The 21,082-nt window shown below is 35.8% G+C and overlaps 2 protein-coding genes across 3 annotated transcripts; one reads left to right on the top strand and one right to left on the bottom strand.

Annotated features, from left to right (window-relative positions):
- Positions 1–73: 73 nt before the first annotated feature.
- Positions 74–20,662, bottom strand: LOC109088987 (ATP-dependent DNA helicase Q5-like). The gene is given in 17 exon segments (XM_042720895.1): positions 74–192; positions 271–824; positions 1,678–1,812; positions 1,928–2,021; positions 3,291–3,364; positions 3,789–3,847; positions 4,084–4,120; positions 5,817–5,910; positions 5,989–6,068; positions 6,071–6,212; positions 15,278–15,360; positions 15,450–15,612; positions 17,048–17,159; positions 17,276–17,372; positions 18,530–19,045; positions 19,956–20,077; positions 20,480–20,662. Coding segments are annotated over 17 exon segments (2,541 nt in total). The 5' UTR covers positions 20,574–20,662; the 3' UTR covers positions 74–107.
- smim5 (small integral membrane protein 5) lies at positions 8,277–14,890 on the top strand. Of its 2 annotated transcripts, none has more exons than XM_042720897.1 (4): positions 8,277–8,487; positions 13,157–13,254; positions 13,904–14,042; positions 14,624–14,890. In XM_042720897.1, exons 3-4 carry the CDS (start codon positions 13,925–13,927, stop codon positions 14,713–14,715), a joined length of 210 nt encoding a protein of 69 aa, XP_042576831.1. In that variant the 5' UTR covers positions 8,277–8,487; positions 13,157–13,254; positions 13,904–13,924; the 3' UTR covers positions 14,716–14,890. The 2 variants fall into 2 exon arrangements, with proteins under 2 accessions (XP_042576831.1, XP_042576830.1); XM_042720896.1 differs by having other exon boundaries at positions 13,154–13,254.
- Positions 20,663–21,082: the final 420 nt, after the last annotated feature.

The following is a 21,082-nucleotide window of genomic DNA, read 5'->3' as shown; positions in this document are numbered from 1 at the left end:
AAACATATCATAAAACTTATTTTAAAATAATCATATCATTCCCTGAGTTCCCTTTTTTTTTTTTGTAAATAATTAAATGTTTCCCTGAGGTCCCTTTACAATGTTTCTCATGATGTGCCCCCTTTGATAAAGAGTAATTGTGGTGTTACTTGTTTTGGTGATTTTCGTTGGGCGTCAGATTCGTGATTCTCTCTGATTGGACAAAGAAACAAGAGTTCAGAACACATTCAGAAGTCATGTTAAATAAATATCAAACTTCCTCCGTCATACCCGTGAACCGCTCGATCTGCTGTGATCTCGGTGTTGATGGGCGTCCCGTCTCGGCTGGCCGTCTCTTCTGCAGATGGGCTCTTTTGCAGGAGAACAGCAGTGACGCTTTCTTCATCTGTAGACGTGCTATTCTTTGTTATTAAGTCGGTGTGATTTGGTAAAGGAGTGTGATTCTGAGATCCTTCTTCCTCGGGCTCTGATATAACACTTCCTGCTTTCGTCTGAGGGGTGTCCACTTGCTTTTTCCCAAAATACTGTGATATGCGGCGCATGTCTTTGGCCGCTTCTGCTAGTTTCTGCTGTTTCTTAGTGAGTTTTTTACTGGGGCTGCTCAGGGGGGAAGTCGTGCTGGTTTTGGCTTTAATGGGAGACGAGTCGCTTTTCATCTTCTGTGTTTTTCCTGTTTCCACCTGCTCCTCTTCCTCACAGATTGGGTCTCCAGGTGTTTTGTTTGTGGCAAGCGTCTCCTTCTGAGAGTTCTTCAGCAGATCTCCAGCTGTCTGAAACAGGCTGGACGAGCCACGAAATCCCGCTCCTACACGCTTCCTCTTCAGCTAGAATGTGATTAAAAAAAGATGATGACTATTTATCACTTGGCTGCTTTCACTGTGGATAGAACAGTATTAAACTTTCTATAATTACGTTTTAATGGTCCAACTGAATCCCAGAAAGTCCAGCATGATATTATTTCTAATGCTTTCAAACGATTAATCGCAATCAAAATAAAAGTCTTTGTTTAAAAAAATATATGTGTGTGTACTGTGTATATTTATTATGTATATATAAATACAAACACATATAGTATATATTTTGAAAATATTTACATCTATAAACATTTATATATTTATATTCTTATATAAATACATTTTATATATAAACATAACATATTTTGCTTAAATATTCACATACATGTGTGTATTTATATACACATAATAAATACACACAGTACACACACATATATTATGTAAACAAAAACTTTTTAATGTGATTAATCGTTTGACAGCCACTAATTATTTCATACGATTAATTACATCCCAAAAAAAGTTTTTGTTTACATAATATATGCGTGTGTGCTGTGTGTATATATGATGTATATATCAATACACACACCTGCATGTATATATTTATAAATATGTAACGTTTATATATTAAATATATTTATATATAATTTAGATTAATATAAATATATACATATAAACACGTAAATATTTTCAAAATATATACATGCATGTGTGTGTATTTATATACACATAATAAATACACACAGTACACACACATATATTATGTAAACAAAAACTTTTATTTTGGATACGATTAATTGCGATTAATCGTTTGACAGCACTAGTTTAAACACACTTTAAGTTTGCATTTCCACCTGTCTTTAAAGACAAACTGTGATTGGCTCACTGAGTAGACTTGAGAGGCTAAAGTGAAGCCGTCTAAAGGTTGACATGATGAAGAGCAGGTCGCCGTCTCTTCATTCGATTCAGACTGTTTCTCTTCAGCAACACTAGCAGCTGCGCTCTTCTTCATCTCTGACACCTGGAGAGTGTTGTAAGTGAATTTATTGTAACACGTCACTGATAAATGCACGTTACAGACAATTAGTTTTAAATGAGATGAGATTAACACGCAGCTGAGCATTAGTAACACTCACTCTCTTGAGAACCGAAGCCTTGTACAGGTTTGCTGATTTACTGGCTCTGAAGATCTCGTGCTCTATTTCTACAGCCTGATCAAGTGTGTCAGAGCTACACAAGGAGAAAACGTGTGTGATGGAGAGAATATACATCAAAATAACCATTACAAATGATATCAAATTAAATATGACATGACTTAACTTTTTAATCATATTAATAATATATTCTTCTTTAAATATTATATTATAGATTAAATATGATAAGGACATGTCCCCAAACATTTGTGACAACAGAAAGTACCAGGATGTTCTTTACAAGATACATCAAGAAATTGATTGATTGATTGACTGATTGATTGATTGATTGATTGATTGATTGATTGATTGATTGATTGATTGATTGATTGAAGAAATGAATACTTTTAATCAGGAAGGATGCATTATGCGGTTCAAAAGTGACAGTAAAGATCTTATATTGTTACAAAAGATTTTTATTTCAAAAAAACAAATAAATCCATAAACAATGAACTATAAACAAACAATAAAAAAATAAAATAAAATCCCATGTTTTCCACAAAAATAAACAGCAGACTGATACTAAGAAATGTTTCTTGAGCAGCAAATCAGTATATTAGAATGATTTCTAGAAGATCATGTGACACTGGAGACTAATGATGCTGAAAATTCAAATAGAAAATAGTTATATTAAATAGTAATAAAATTTCACAATATTCATGTTTTTATTGTATTTTTGACTAAATAAAGCACAAGAGACACACAAATTTGTTTTTAATTTTTTTTGAAAAATCGTACAAACTTTTGAATTGTGTAAGTGTGTGTATTATCTAGGGCTGCAAAACGATTAATCGCGATTAATTAATTCAAAATAAAAGTTTATGTTTACATAATTTATGTGTGTGTACTGTGTATATTTATTATGTATATATACACACACACACACACACACACATACATATTGTATATATATATATATATTATATATATATATATATATTTTACATATAAATCTTATCCTTAATATATAATGTACTTGTAACACTTATATAATTTAATATAAATATTTTACATATAAATCTTATCCTTAATATATACACATATATGTGTGTGTATTTATATATACATAATAAATATACACAGTACACACACACATAGTGTGTAAACAAACTTTTATTCTGAATCAATTAATCGCAACTAATCGTTTTGCAGCCCTAGAATCATTCTTGATAAAAACACACACCACTACCACCAATGGACAAAAACTGCTGCATCTAAGGAGGATTTTGAAATACAAAAAGATACAGCACTGCAACAATAAGACAGGGGGGATGCATTAATTGTTGGTGTTTGATGTCTGCATTACCTGTGTGAGAGCTCTGCTGCCCCCCTGTGGTTGGTCAGACACTCCTGCAGGAGAGACAGGCAGTGCTCTCTGCTCTAAAACACACACAAAAACAACAAAGAGTCTTCAGCTCAACCAGAGGTTTCAGACACAGCTTGAGACACCAGTGCACATGTGTGCCAGCAGAGGGCAGCACTGTTCATCTCACACAGTCATACGCAGAACAAAGAATGATGGAAATCTCAGACTTAACACAGGATTTTTTATTTGGATGGGACACAGTGTTGCATAAATGTTTTTATATGGACGATTAATATCCACCACTGTACTAAAACTAAAAGTTTAGCACACAAGAAATACAACGTGAGTACTACATGAATAATATTAGTTGACTGATACAGACTTTTCAATGACGAATGACAAAACAGATATCTAGAGAACAGAGTGACTAATATAATGCGGTTTAAAAATCTATGCTCTTATTAAGTGTGAAACAGTCTTGAGTAAGTGGTGTTTTACCTTCACCGTGAGTCTGGGGATTCTCTGACTGCTGGCATCCCTCAACATGCAATCAGCATCTGAGAAAACATGAACAACGTGAAGCTTTACTCCAAACCTGCTCCTGGAGGGCCACTGTCCTGCAGAGTTCACACCTGAACCAAGCTTATGAAGGTGTGTGTTGGAGCTGGCTGGAGCTAAACTCTGCAGGACGTTGCCCTTCATCAGCAGGACTGCAAACTGAAACACTGTCGAATTTATTGAATCATATGTCCCGAACACGGAAAATTACATATGTAACAACTCTGGAACTGACCTGGAGGAACAAACGTCTCTTTAGCCACATCTGACATCTACGAATAAGAAAATAAAAGAGAAGTTGATGACAGCATCATTGGTTTAATATGCTCAAATATCTGCTCAAATCTCTGCCCAAATACATAAGTGACTGTTTGTACTGTAAATTAATAATAAACGATAGAAATCTGAGTGGTGTTACCTGTGCAAAACTCAAAAGTCTATGATTTTGTAATATGCAACTTGTATCGAGAAAGTAAATTGTGTTTTGATGTCTTGTTTTCTAAAGAAAGAGAATTCTCTTCTGTACAGCTCAGCTTTATGGGGAGGCCTCAAACACACAGCTGGAAAACACATGTGGAGGAGAGAGAGAGCGAGAGATATGGAGGAATGTTCTGGCACAGACTCAGACTGTGAGCGTGAAGCCAAGGAGGATTGCAGTCGAGTTGTTTTTCATGTGAATGTATCGCTGTACTTGTGTGATTGCATGTCATTAAATGTGAGCACATTTTCCCTATCTATCATTATTGTAATGTAAAAAAAAAAATCTAATTTCTAATTTTTTTGTGATGCGAGAAGAATATATAATTCTAGTGAAAAAGCATTTATGCATCATGTAAGTATTTACTACGATACTTTATTGGAATAAACTGTATTACAGTAATTTTACTGTTTGGGGTTTATAGGATTTGTGAAAGAAATTAGTACTTTTATTCAGCAAGGATGCATTAAATTATCAAAAGTGACAGTGAAGATATTATTATAAATGATTTGTTTCAAATAAATACTCTTATTTCGAATTGTCTATTCTTCAAAGACTCCTGAAAAAATGATTTCTACTAAAATATTGATCAGCATAACTGTTTTCAGCATTGATAATAATAAATAATCAGCACATCACAGTGATCTCTGAAGGATCATGTGACACTGTAGACTAGATTAATGATGCTGGAAATCCAGCCATTCATCACTCGAATTAATTATATTATAAAATCTATTATAACAGAAAACAGTCATTTTAAATAGTAGTAATAATATCAATAGTGTATCAATAGTGAATTTTTACCAAATAAATGCAACCTTGGTAGGCATAAGAGACTCCTTTCAAAAACACTTAAGAAATCTCACCAACCCCAAACTTTGAAACAGTTGTGTTCTTCTGTATTTGCTTTTTAACAGCAATGAGAGAATCACAACTGGGAATCTGGAGAATTTCAAAAACCATAAAAAAAAATTGAAAATAACTCACTACACTGTCTTAAAAATCTCCACACCAAAAAAATACACAGACAAAAGAATTTTTTTCAAAACCAAAACAAAAAATGCTGCACAATGCGAGATTTACACATGAAATTGTACAAAAATAGTAAAACAGTACGAACAGTACATTTCTCAGAATTGAACTTTAAAGGTATAGTTCACCCAAAAATCTTCAGAACACAAATCAAGATATTTGAATGAAATCCAAGAGCTTTCTGACCCTCCATAGACAGCAAGAATCAAAAAACCATCAAACTCTCAAAAATAAGTATAAATCCCACAATTCTGAATTGTGAGATAAAGACAACAACTCGCAATTATGAGTTTATATCCCACAATTCTGAATTGTGAGATAAAGTCACAATTACCTTGTTTTATTTCTTATTCAGTGGCGGAAACAGGCTTGAGTAACATTTTTGGTTGAAAAGTGACCTGGACATGTTTTCATGAGATTCGTCATTTTTCTAATGAGTGCCGTGTCTGTGTGCTCACCCTTCTCAGGCTCATCTGTTTCCTAAAGAGATCTCCGAATTCTTTCTTCCTCTTCTCGGAGTCATCTTCCTCACTGCCCCACTCCTCATCATATCTGCACACACACAGAAGCTCTTAGTCTCCACAGACTCTGATCATACAGCGCAGCTGCTTCAGTAAGAGGTCAGCTGACCTCTCGAAGCCGTAACCCTTCCTGCCCCCCGCGTAGAGTTCAGGGTTGAACGCAGTGCCGGGCCGGTTCTCCTCACTATGTCACCTACCCTCTCCAGCTTACCGAGCACAACTCCTCTCGCCACCTGAACAAGCAACACTCTCCGGCCAAGGCAGAAGTCACACGCACCGGCGCAGTTGGGCTTCGGATTGCCAAAAAACTGTGAGATGGTGGCATGTCTGCACCTGGAAATGAAGAATGATGAAATAATTAACAGGAGTAACTAATAAATGACATGGAACACAAAAAAAAAATTTGAAAGTGAAAAAGTCATCTTAATTTACAGTGAAAAACTGTACATTGACATTCCCAGAATTCTGTGACACTTCACATTTTAATTGAAAAAACATGTCATGCACATTAAGGTTTTTAGGTTTCATCTTATTTTGTTAAAACAATGTTTACTGTATTATTTTAATGTTGTGTGTTACCATGATGGTGTTGAACGTTACAGTAGATCTTATATTCCATGTGCACTTTGTTTCATATTGCAAGACACAATGCCCCTGCTGGTCACTGTATGGAAAACTGTCTTCTTTTGTGTCCCATGTTAGAAAGTAAGTCGTATGGCTGAGTAAATGACAACTTACTAATGTTTTGGTGAACTACCCTTTTAATGAAGAACAGAGAGGGTTTCTACAAGTTTCTACAAATGTCTGTGCACTCACACACCCTGTGTAGAGTGAACTCTAAAATAGAGACGTGCGCTTCTCACTTCACTGACTGCTGGGTTTCAGGTTTCAGAGTCTGAAATAGCTGGTAGGGCCACAGAGAGGCAGAAACCCTCCCAAAACATATTTACAAAGACCCACAGTGCCAACACTGCCGCCCATGACCAGAAGTCCATTCCCTGCTGTTCACTTTTCCCATTAGTGATTCCCTCTAAAGCCACATGCAGAGCAATGCTTTCCTCCTTTTTGAATCCAAACACAAGATGTATGTGTGTGTATTTATATATACATAATAAATATACACAACACATATAGGCCTAAACATATTACTAGGGATGTAACGATTAACCGCGAACCGGTTGGAAATCGATTCAAATATATGACGATTCAAATTGATTGAGATGCTAAACAAATCACGATTCATTTAGGTGTAGGAGTTTATATGAATGGATGTATGAGGGGAACTTACTGTCTTTAGAAAAGTTTAGATGGAGTTTTTTCTTTGCATCTTGCCTCTGTATAATGCATATTAAAGTTCATAAGTGCAGCGCTAACTGAATTACAGCAGAAACCAAGGAAACACTTTAAGCGCCACCTGCTGGCAGAGAGTGAATCTGCGTCTAGTTCAGCTCGTCTGCTGTTTCTGTTTCATGCAGATATTTTTATGTAAAGTGTCACAAAACTGAAGTCATACCATTCTGTTTTTGCTTCAAATTTATAAATTCAAATTAAAAACTGCTCATGTTGCGTGTATGCAGCATCTTTGTTTGGATCTTGATTAAAATGCAGTGGTTAAAGAGATTTATTTTATTTGTGTTATTTATTTTATTTGGGCTTGTTTTAAAATTTCAGTTTAGTTTTGTTATTTACATTTAAACTATATTTAAATTGTGTCATTTAGCAGAAGCTTTTAACCAAAGCAACTTACAAATGAGGCCAATAGAAGCAATCAAAACCAACAAAAGACCAATCATATGCAAGTATATTAGTATATTATTGTAGTTATATTTCAGTTTTACCAAGAAACGTTCAGCATTTTGTCCAAGCAATAATAAAAGGACACATTTAATTTATTATTTGTCTTAAATCTCATTTTGTAAAAAAAAAAAATTAAATAAATTGTGAATCGAATCGAATCGTAAGTTGACTGAATCATTACATCCCTATATATTATGTAAACAAAAACTTTAATTTTGGATGTAATTAATCGCGATTAATCGTTTGACGGCACTTATTTATTCATTTATTTACTGCTTGCTTGCCTTTTTAATTTTGGGGTAAAATGTAACCTCAGACAGACGTTTAACACTATATACTATATAAAACGTGTGAAAAATTCCTACTTTTTAGGGCCAGGAATTTGTTTTCCAAATCCAGTTTACAGACATACAAGTATTAACAGAAAACAGACACTTTCAAAAGGACCTCCAGACTTTGTTTGACAAAAGGAGGAGAAAAAAAAAATGGTTTCCACAGTGATTTGAGGGGAGGAGAAAAGACGGAGCCAGACAAAAAAAGGGGGTGAGAGAGAGAGAGAGATAAACAGAGAGAAAAAAAAAAAAAAATAAAAAAAGAGAGAGATCGAGACTGACAGAACGTGTGGTGTGTGCTGTAGGAGCTACACAGCCCACCCCAAAAGATTCATAATACTGGAAACCTCAAACACAGCATGACTGCACAGCAGCTAGACATTCAGCAGCTCACAACAACTGTGTGACGGGACAGAGCGCTCAAAACTTCACACAAGTTCATGTGAGGAGTGTTACGGGGAACACAACTGGAGACTAAGGTGAGAGCAGAAACATACACGTAGGAGTATGTACAAATACTGTGTGTACTTGTGTTAATGTCCTTGAATAACTGTGAGCTTGTGAGCGTGAAACTAATGACTTGGTCAGCAGAACATCTACAACACATGAGAGACATTTACAAAGCAGGAACGGGAGGGGTAAAGTTCAACTGCATAGCGGCCCACAAAAGAATCTGAACACTGCATACAGAGTTGGAAAGCATTCAATAACAAAACATTAAAAAGTGGCAAACAAACATAACATTAATGCACTTTTTGTTTGCTCATGCCATCATTGTGAATAATGTGATGAGTTTAATACACATTTTATTTGGTCATTACATCAATTTTCTGCGGTGTTAACATTGACTATTTCCCAAACTGCCCTTGACTCATAATTCATAGGAACAATGACTGATGCATTTCCAGCAAATAATTTGTGTCATTACCTAAAAATATGTTTAGAAAAAAAATACTGCTGTAATATAACTGTGTATCGTTATATAGATGAACACAAAGAAAGAAATTCAATGCGATTCTTTGTTGAACTGTGGAGAACATGCCTTGATTTTACTTACACATCTCAAGCAAAACATTTCTCAAAACAATCATTGTGTACTACACAAACTGATTACACTTGATGTTGAAAAAGTACTATGACACTTTGTGTTTGTGAAACATTAGTGGATCATGATGACATGATTCTCTTATACACCTGTGTGAACTTGAGGAGAACTGACTTCATACATTTAATAAAAATCAACAAAATACCAAAAATGACGAAGAAAAGTGAAGGTCTTGCAATTGTCATTTAGTTGTCTAATATGGGGCTAAAAAAGTGACAAAATGAATTCCCAAAACCAAATTAATATTGACAAAATACAATTTACAAACGCACAACCAAATGTACAGTACATTCACAAAACAATATTCAAGAATGCAAAGCATAATTTAGAAGCACACAAGTATACATGCACATTTCTGAATGTTTCGATGTGTATGGATTGATTGTTGAATCCACATTTGCAAGTTTTTTTTTTTCCCTGCCAAATTAATGTTTTTCAGCTCTCTTTCATCAATCAAATGTGAGTTTTCAGTCTAGTCAGTTTTCAATACACAGCCTTGCTCAATGCTTTAATGCCTTGATTAGTGGACATAACAATATCTAGCCTTGCAAATAACAAATTGTATAATCAAAAACTGCATACATTTGGAGTCTGGTTATCTGAATGGCAAAACTAACCACATAGCACAACGCAAGGCTATGCTTCCTGAGTCATAGCATGAGTAAGCTGCATTAATGACTGGCTGGGTTGACGTTCACATCTGACTGGTTAATGAGGATGTAAGTTTAATAAAACTGCAATATGTAAATTTGGGACCTGGCAGGAAATTCTCAAAATGCATAGCGATTCACACATAAGACAGTTTGCCAATTCGTAGAAACATTGAAAAATTTGCATTGTGCATATTTATGAACTTCTGCATTTATGGATCTTATTTTGCGAATGTAAACTTGGTTGTGCATTTGCAATAGTTATTTTGTGAATATGAATTTGGTTATGAGTTTGTGAATTGCTGTTTGAATACATATTTGGGTCAGTGACGACCAGAGGGTTTCACGCAACAAAACAATTAAAGTTTAATACAGCTTTATTTTATTTTTTTCCTCCAGAGATTAGAATGTGTCATGATTTTTTAATTGTGTTAAAATAATTGTAGCAAAAAATAATTACTTTCATACATTTTTATCAAGACTTACAAAAGACACCAACAAAAAAGTCATTAACAATAGTTCATATGCCAAAAAAATAAGAATCATTAGATGACATTAAAAGACTCTATTTAAGGATCATGGTGCAGTAACAAAATAATAATAAGTTGTAATTTTAAACCGTTTCCACCGTCCTTCAAACCACTAAGGTTTACCCATTTGTCAGCAAGAAGTTTTAAGTGCTTAAAATTAGGGCTGTCAGTCAATTAAAATTTTAAACAAAATCATATGTGATGTGGCGATTAATTAATCTAATTCATCGCAAACTATTTGGCTTTGAAAATACCCACAAAATATAATTTAAAGCTATTACTGTGTTAAATAAGAAAAGAAAAAAGAAAACAAAAAATATCATCATAAAAAAAAAATATATTATATTATACAAAAAAAAAATTAAACAAACATAAACAATAAAAAAACAAAACACTAAAATAAACAATACAACATAAAAGAAGATAATTGTAGAAACATCTCAGTATTTATTGTTGCAATGAAAGTCATTGGTAACCAAAACAGCTTTGTTACCAACAGCCTTTAAAACAACTTCTTTTATGTTCCACAGAAAAAAAGCTAGTCATACAGGTTTGAAACGACGAGGGTGAGTAAATGATGACAGAATTTAAATTTTGGGGTGAACTATACCTTTAATATTTTTTTTTCTTTTCTGAAATAACACTCTAAATAAGAAACTAAAACTGCCAGCAGGTGGCGGTAAATGTCTTTATGTGTCATTCATTCATAGATTCGATTCTTCGAACAGCTGATTCATTCAGGAACTCAGTAAACGGTTCACTTTATGAATGGTATGGGCCTTTGAATCATTGATTCACACGATTCCTTCAAAACGTGGATTCATTCAGAAACTAAACACCGCTGTGTTGCTTGGACATGGACAACAATTCTGCTGTGGGGGGGGGGAGGTCTGACCCCCCTAAAGAAGGCTTTATCCCCCCTAAAGGACGTCAAAACTAGATTGGGTGGGGGGTCAGATAGAAAGAAGGCTAGCGAATAGTTACATTTTAGACACACCGTCAGTTATTTTACCAATGAAAATAAAAGTCCTCGGAGAACTGTTGTGTCTCAGATCAACACTCAACGATGTTTCATTAATTAATCCATGTTATTAAATTAATTGAGTGAATTCAGTGAACCATTCATTAAGGCAGTCACTTGGTTCGTTTCTGAATGATTCAGCCATTAGAAACGAATCGATTGAATGACTCACTTAAGACAGGGATTTGCCGCCACCTACTGGCACATTCAGTTTTAGACAGAGTATCGTTTCTTTTTAAAAATAATTTCATATTTCACTATTTGTTTGTATTTTTTATGTTGAATTAAACCATTTCTTTCTAAAGCTACTTATATTTCAGCTACTTTTTTGTAATGTCTTCAGTGTTTTTTTTTTACTTCTAAATTAACAAAATGACAACTATTATCTTTAATAATAATAACTTTATTTTTAATCGGCACATGATGTGCATGTTAATCAATAATAGATTAAAAACCATCAATCATGTTAAAAAGCATAACACACGATATAAATATGAGACAAAAACTCATACAGAGAGAGGCAACAAATACACAAATATTTAACAACAACACCAAAATTTTACCCCAATATTACATTTTAGGGCATAACCGCATTAATGGAGTTGTTACCCTGCATCACATTAGTCAATAGTCTACTATATGAAATGTTTGATGAGGCACAGGTCTGGGGGCGGGGCCAGTGCGTTAACTACGTAAAAATATTTTAATTGCGTTATTTTTTCATATCTAATTAATTAAGTTAATGCGTTAAACTGACTGCCCTACTTAAAATATAATAATAAATATGTAGAACAACAGATTCAACAGAATAGCATCACAGTCCTCTGTTGAACTTTTAGTGATGGTTTAAAGAGACCAGAAATACACACTGTGGTAAGATTCAATTACGGGATAACCGAAACTCATTTTAAAAAGGAAATCCAAAGTAAGGAATGATTCTTTCATCAGCAGGGTTAATTTTATACTGTGATGGCACACCCACAGGCCTCTGTCCTGTTGGAAACACCCACCACAGTAGAAATTTCATGACTAGCTCAACTAGCAGGTCCTTTTTTTTTTTTAAATACCATTTCACATTCAGTGAACACAACAGTGAAACGGAAGACAAGGTTTCCTCACAGGAAACACTGTGCACTGACTCAGTGCTGATACTGCCGTTAAATTGAATAACTGTCAACACATAACCTGGCAACACAATAAGACCAATTATTCTATTAAACAGAGAAAAGTGCTGGAGTCTACCAGCACCAGCTGCAGTGTAGGCTAATCTAAAACATGAAATGTCTAATACCTTATATTACAACAACGAAGTGCAAATCTAAAACAACTCTTTTAAGTCGCTGTCGCGTTTTATTTTATCACAGCGTATCTGCAGGATTTTTTTAAATCCACCACATTTACACATAAGTGCTGCGCAAAACATATGGGTCTATTTTCACATTAATCTAAACGAAAACATTAGATGGGCTGACTGAGATAAAGCAATAAGCAACTCCGCTTCGTGCCATGCCTAACAACACCCCTTAGCTGTTATAAATTCACTGTAAACCACGGCTTCACAGGGCTTATTGCTTTTATAAAATGGTTATTCTATATAAGTAGTAAGGTTTCACAAATTAAAACAGAGCAAATAAAGTGTAATGATATTAATAAAAACGGTATTCTTCCACCAAACAATGTAGTTCCTCCTGATTGCAATAAAGTGGTTGCCAAGCAACACACAAAGTAAACAAAGGTGAATGTTTGTAGAGTAATTTACAACAGCTTCAAACGTGGCTCAACCAATCAGAATCAAGGACCGGAACTATGTTGTATAAATGCAAATTCATTCTCCGCCAGCAGGTGGTGCTTCTGGAACAGAAATATAGGCCTAGCGGTTTCCTTGGAAACACCGTACACAAAGCAGCGAAGGTTCCTTTATTAGGCATCATTACACAGAGGTAAGATAAAAAGAAACTGCCATGTAAACTTTTCTGAAGACAGTCTGTTCCCTTCAGAGATGCATTCACTGTATAAGTGACACTGGAGTAATGATGCAGAAAATTCAGCTTTGCGTCACAAGAATAAATTACATTTTAAAATACTGTATATTCAAATAGAAAAATGTTGATTTAAATTGTAATAATGTTTCATGTTTTTACTGTCTAAATAAACACAGCCTGGGACATCAAAAACATCTTAATGTCCATTGTGCATGAAATTTGTATTAATTTGCATAACTTTTCCAAATCTAGAAATCTTACTTCTAAAATCTGGCTTCCTAAAATATCCAAATCACAGGAATCCAGGTTCTTCAAAGAAAAATAAAATAATGTTGCTGAGGGAAATTAAAAAAAGAAATATCTATTTACTTTTTTTTAGCTTATTTTAAAACTTGTTTTGTCTCATTTTAATTCACTTTAAGCCCCCCTTGGACCTCGTCTGAGGCCTCCAGCTTGAGAATCACTGCCTCATTTACTGCTTGATTTCAGATTATACAGTCATATAATCAACTAATTATAAAATCAGTTTTCCTGTGAGAAAAGTCTCTTATAAAACGTAGAACTGACTCAGTGAGACTCACAGTCACTGTTCTTTGTTTGTATTCAGACCAGGCTTGCCGCAGTCAGAATGAGTGCTTCAGAGGAAATAATGGGGATTCTCCAGAACGTCTGGACCAGACTGCAGGCTCTTCCCCAAGCCCACCCGCTCACGCAGACGGCGTTTCTCATCATCCTGCTGTTCTTCTGTAAGCTCTCCATCACTACACTATCATTACATCCCTGCAGTGTGGCCACATCTGGTGTCATTTTGGAAGAGGCGGAGAGCTTATGAGAGCTTCCACTGCGATTAAAGGCCTCCACCAAGCGCACATCCATACTTAGCTTGCTATTTTAGTGAAGGGTACTGCACTTAAACTGACATTAAAAACTCTAACAAGCAGTTGACTGTAAATGTGGGAGGACATATGTTAAAGTTTCAGGTTTCTAATGTCACAAATCCAAGGATTTGAGTCGTTCCGCTGATCGGACTCAATGCACTTTCTAGGCTGGAAAGGACGTCTTGAGTTCATTGTCTGTGTTGTCAGTCTCTTTTACTTTACAATGATCTCAAAAGATCAAGAAAAATCTGATTCCTCGTGATACGACTCTTTCAACAACAACAGCCCACATTAGACCTCACTAGATTTCATTAAATTCCTGAAAACTGGCAGAAGCCACTAATACGATTAGAGCTCTTCCTGAAGTCAGATGACCAGTCAAATGTTCAGTTAGTTTAGTCAGTTGTGTGGAAACATGTGACTAACTCCACGTTTCATTCTTCCTGCAGTGACGTTCATCGCTCTGATCGTGACTGGATGTGTTTATGGCCGCTGTGGCTGCTGTACGGCAGGGACCAAAAACAGAGTCTCGGCCGTCTGAAACATGGGCTCCACAATAAAGAGGAAGATAGAAGCAGACCACAATGAGCTAAAATAAAATGTGATATCACACAGCCAGTGAAAGTGGCACACACTTAAAGCTGAATGAAAGCAACACTCATCAGCGACAGTTGTGAAGCAAATCAGAAGAGCTTTAAACGCAGAAACAAGTGTTTGGCTGAGAAAAATGCTCCCCGTAATTATGAATGTTACAGATAAACACCAAATTCCCAACCTCTCTCATTATGGGAATGCAACCACTATGAAACCAGTGCCAAATACTGTCCTCTGGTGTTTGCTCACACAACTGCAGAGATGAAGAAACAAGAGGGGGACAGTAGTGTGTTGATCAAAAATACAACAACAAAAAAAATAAACAAAAACAAAACAACAACAAAAAAAAAACTTGTGTATTTTTATATTGTTTAAAATTATATGCATTTAATGGATATAAAGTGAGCTAAGTATTCATGCATGTTTGTTTTTGAACTACACTATTCTGTTTTATTAAACATTTATTACACTCTAAATCCAGAACTGAAAGTGTCTGTGTTTGAGCTCACCCTTCTTGTTCACAAAAAGCAACCATTGCCTCAAAGTCCATTAAAGGCGCTTTATCCTGCTCTTTCTCTGATCCTCGCTTCTCCTGAATTCAAAACACGCAGTATATCAGACATGGTGACAGTTCAACTAGTCAAAAGCACGAGGATATCGAGATTGGATGACCTTCCCAACCTGTTTGCGGGAGATTTCTTTGCGGATGAGGAAGTTGAGCTGGTCTCTGTCTTTGGGTGAGTAGTATATCCTGCAGCACGACGGCAGTCCGTCACGGCCAGCTCGTCCCGACTCCTGATAGTAACTGGCCAAAGACTTCGCCAGATTCCAGTGAACGACAAACCTGAAAACAGACAGATACTTACATGGAACGGAAAACAGCACACAGCACTGATGTGTCTACAGATCTACTAAAAGACTTAAGAAATAAAGTTTAGGCACTAGGGATGAAATGATTAGTCGACATTATTGACAACATAAAATTTCCTATAAATATTTTATTTAGGGCGATATAACCTAAAATCAAAACCTCGATTAATTGAACATTGTTCATTATTGAACAATTATTATTATTATTTTTTTTGCACTTATAGTTCAAGGTTTGTACTGTAAACATACTCAGCTATTAAAGGTGAGATATTTTTTAATGAAAAAGTGCATTTCATATCTTTCATTTTCTTTGTAAACAAAGAGAACTGAGATTGATGAGCGGTGCTGAGTGTTAAAGTTTGAATTCTTTCAAAGTGCCAATCACGTGCGAGATGCTACAAAAAGACACGAGCACAATGGTCACGTTTGTATAGCGTCGACTATAGTAGTATGTTTTTAAGGGGAAATTATTAATACGATGAAAAAAAAACCCCGAAATAACATACATGGGAAAATTATGTTGGTTAGAGGTTTTGAATTTCGGATTCAATTCCTTGTCGACTAACTGTCCAGCACTATCGATTAGTTGTTTGATCTCATATGACCTAATGTAAGAAGCTGCAATAATGCAGTTTGACCAGAGTGGCGCTGTAGCGCAAGACTGTAATTCAGCCCTCCTGGACACAATTCAAGAGAAAAAGACACAGCGCTTCAAACGCAGCCAAACCTGAGGCTGCTGTGCGCTTTCCTTTCAATAACGAAATACACACCACAAAAAATGACAGCGGTGCGAAAGCAGCAGTTAAGAACACATCTGATTTCAGTGATGTGGATGTTTGTGCGAGCTCTGCAGTTCGGTACTCCAGTAAAGTCCAGTCACGTCACATTTATTTATATAGCACTTCATGTAATAGATAGCCTTAAATCAAGCAGCTTTACAGTATTAAACATGTCAGTGTCGCTTTCAGTTAAAGTTACAACTTGATTTTCTGTTATAAAGCAGCTCTCCAGTGTGGAGCTAGCTAATGATAAAATCTTTTTATTTGTACAACTCAATATTTAACTAAATGCAAAAGCCGAATAATCGATCAAAGTCCGTGAAATATTAATCAGTGAAGTAATCAACGATTAGTCAATTAATCGTTCTAATAATCGCTAGATTAATCGATTATCAAAATAATCATTTGTGGCAGCCCTATTAGGCACCAAAATTATTTTTGCTACAAACAAGCAAATGTATTATTGTTTACTCTGTTTAGTCAACGGCTGGCCATGACTTTTACTACACTTTGTTACAGCCTTTGCATCACAGGAATAAACTACATTTTAAAACCTATTCAAACAACAGTTATTTTAAATTGTAATAATATTTCTGTTTTTGAACCGTATACTTGCAATGCGTGACTGACCTGACATTGGCCTTGTCCACTCCCATACCAAAACTGATGGTGGCCACAATAACAGGCACTTTATCGGCCATCCAATCAGTCTGACTCTCTGTGCGATCGCCCACCTTCAGCCCTGCAGAGATGAAACATTAACCAGAATGATCTTTCCCTTGCAAACATGCACAACAGCATCACACACAATGACACAAACATCCAAAAATTGTGAAGAGGAAGCAGTGATGGGATCACCTGCATGGTAGGGCTTGGCTGGAATTCCTAGTTTAGTCAGCTTATGCGCCACTTCCTCACAACTCTCTCTGGTGCGACAGTAAACAATCCCACAGCCCTGCCGACCAAACATGGCTGTTTAACATTATTCAATCAGACTCAGCCTCAAATCATTTATTCCTCTCATGGAACACAAAAGAAGATGTTTATCAAAATGTCCGAGCTGCTCTTTTCCATACAATGAAAGTCCAGAAATGACATAAAAGTCACCCGTATGACTTCTGTATCTCCTGAATTCATACTGACTGACATGTAATTGTTCATTGAAGAGCTTTCCCGTCAATTTAGCTCTAAATCTCAAATTAAAGTGTTCACATACATTCAAATATTACATGTCAAAATGTGTCTTTATGCTATGATATTAATTCTTGTCAGTGATGCCACATGTTGACACACCATATAAGAATGTGTGGGTCATTAACAAAAAAAAAAAAAAAAACGGCCCATGAAAACAAAAGGAAAAAATCATGTTCAAAGAATTATATGGGCCTGTTTTGGTATTTTTATGTACTATTATATAATTTATTAATATTTTGAACAAGCTTTCCTTAATATTTTCTGTTTTCTTTTGAATTGTAGTTTAAGTTTTACTGATTTTGCCTTTTTTTTTAACATTTCTATTAGCTTTAATATATTTTAATTCGATGCGAGTAATTTTAGCACTTTTTCAGCATTTTTGTTATTCGCCAAGGAAATATTTTTAAAAAATTGTCTAATATTTTTCATTTAAATTATACGTTTTTCATCTAATCTTTTTATTTTATTTTAATTACCGAGAACAATTTGAATGGTTTTAATTTTAGTTATAAAGTTAACAGCACTGAAATGCACCCTTTGAAAGAAATGTATACTATTTTCAAAACAGGTGAGGGATTTCTTGAAATATTTAGGATATTTGGAGCACACTTTTGACCGAATCCCCGAAACCCCTGCCCAAATAGCATAATTAATTATAATTCAGAAATGAAAAATATACTCGTAACAGAATAGGTATATCTAAATAATTGAATGTTTGAACTGCAAATTAAAAAATATCAGTGTAGTGTCACAGACACATATGCAAACATAAAATAGATTTATAGCATTTTTTCACTTTCATTGTATGCTAAACATTTCAATGCTAAACCTTTGTTTCCAGTGGATGGGAGAAATTCATACAGGTTCAAGAGTAAATAGTGAAAGAACTTGCTTAACCAAAGAAAGCCAGTGACTGACCTTTTCCGCTGTATTTCCACCCAGAGCCTCTTTGGCAAATGCAAGTAAGTGCACATAAGGATCAGGCAACAGATCCCGGAATATCACGTCATATTTCAAGTTTTTACGGAAAACAGGTGTGGTAAAGACAAGTGGCGAGCGCAGCTTCAGCGAGCGCTCGATGTCTTCCTGCACTCTCTTGGGTGCTGTGGCCGTCAGCGCTACACAGGGAACCCCCTGCAGACGCGAGCGCAGGTCCCCGAGCTTCAGATAGTCCGGCCGGAAGTCATGACCCCACTGAGAGACACAGTGAGCCTCATCCACAGCCAGATACGCCAGCAGACCCCGTGCACACAGCGAGCTCAAGCAGGGCTGGAAGGACGGGGACGCCACCATCTCTGGAGTGATGTAGAGCAGCTTGAGCCGAGGACTCTCGCTCTCCAGATCCGCCAGGATCTGACGCCGCTCAGCCGAGGGGAGTTTGGAGTTGATGGACCGTGCAGGAACATTCAGAGCTTTCAGGTGCTCCACTTGATCCTGCAGAAGTAAAAACAAAGAGTGTGTCATCATGAATCAACACAACAGTCAAAAGAATCTTTATTACTCATCACAGGAAAACTGGCTATCATATAAACCTGTGTTGTTACTTGCTTTATATAACTCCTGTGTTCCCAATGTGTGGATGCCCAATTTATGATCTTGATTTTATGTGTTATCTAGCATTATGTTTAATTTAGATTAGAGTTAGATTTCAGAGATCCAACATTTTACTTATTTTAAGTCATGCACTGGCTCCCTGGTTGATATGCTACCAAACTCTTCAGTTTAGCAGTAAATAATATGTCGTTATTCACTTATAATGTTCTCCTATAGACCACTAGCTGAATTATTGTGTTTTATTGTGTTTTGTTGTCATTTGATCCTCTTGCTCTGCGTTTATTCTGAAAAGAGTGGGCCATGCATAAATGTTTGGAAGAGAAGAGAAAGTGTTGTCAGGATTTTCATTATTTGGATAATTATTCCTTTAATCAGCCAAACAAACAGCCAAAATCAAATACCAATAATATCTAACAACAACCAATTATCTCTAACTAACTATAATATAACTCTAACTCTAGCACTCTCTGTTCTAACTCTATGTTTTTTATTTATAAAAGAAAAGCACGACCTTTTCACTTCCTATTCTAATTGCTTGTTTTCTGTTTATTTATTATAAAAAAGACCCTCTAACACTAGCGTTCCCTATTCTTTTTTTGCCCAATTCTATCTAATTGTTATCTTTTGTAATGTAATGTAAATGTAAATACTATTATATTGATATGTTTGGCCAATAAATCTATGTATCTCTGGAGAAACCATGATTAGATATCAACGGGTGAGCTGCTCACAGGCTATTGCGTGCCCACAGCTTATCCAAGACAGGAAGGTGTCTGTAGATGAGATTCACCTGGATGAGCGCGATCAGAGGCGAGATGACCAGAGTGATGCCACTGGCCAGAAGAGCAGGCAGCTGATAGCACAGAGACTTCCCCGCTCCAGTGGGCATGAGGACAAACACATCCCTGTCACCTGTGAGCACGCGCGCACACACACACACACACACACACACACAGACACACACACACACACACACATTATATACATATACATACACACACACACACACACATACACACACACATATACACACACCACACACACACACACGAAAAAAAAAAAAAAAATATATATAAATATACACACACACACACACACACACACACACACACACACACACACACACACACACACACACACACACACACACACACACACACACACACACACACACACACACACACATCAGGACCACTGCACTGTGGCTGTCATTATCACTGACTCGTTTAACGTTAACCATCAGCTGCACTAGCATTCAGCTAACTCCTGGCATTTATTTCATATCATAACAGTCCAGTGAAAGTGTGTCTTCACCCTTTAGCACTGCTTTCACGGCATCTTCCTGCTGCTGAGATCGAAACTTGTCGAATCCGAAGTGTGTCTTTAACGCCCGGTGAACGGCACTCATAACTACATCCACACAGTATCAACATTCACTCAACTTTCATTAAACTCCGCGGCGCACGGTGATGATGTCAGGCAGCGCACTCTGTGACGCAAATAGTCTGCGTTCCTTTCAATTTATTTTTTTCTTAAAATCTTACCGTTTGGTTTATATTCACATACATAAATGTTAATTCTCCCACCATAAACGATGTTTTAAAGGGTTTAACAACACATTTCAACGGTATGTCGAAACGCTTTCTGTATCTGAAAACAAAAACATATTTGTTTAGGCTGTTTAATGTTCGGATCAGTGATTTTGTAACGTTAGCCATATTAGAGAAATGTTTCATTCATAAATGATGTTTTTTGACGATACCTCTTTGAAATACTTAGAAACTAATTACAACAATTTATAGAAGCCTAGGACAGAATAAAAAAAATAAACAAAAACACCATTTGTTTGATTTAATTGTAAAATATATTTTGTCTTAAACTGGTTCTTTATCTTTCTTTCTTTCTTTAACACTTTAT

This window comes from Cyprinus carpio, chromosome B3, assembly GCF_018340385.1.
Source record: "Cyprinus carpio isolate SPL01 chromosome B3, ASM1834038v1, whole genome shotgun sequence".
Classification (NCBI taxonomy): Eukaryota; Metazoa; Chordata; class Actinopteri; order Cypriniformes; family Cyprinidae; genus Cyprinus; species Cyprinus carpio.
The sequence above is the reverse complement of the archived record's forward strand: the minus strand, read 5'-3'. Positions and strand labels throughout refer to the sequence as shown.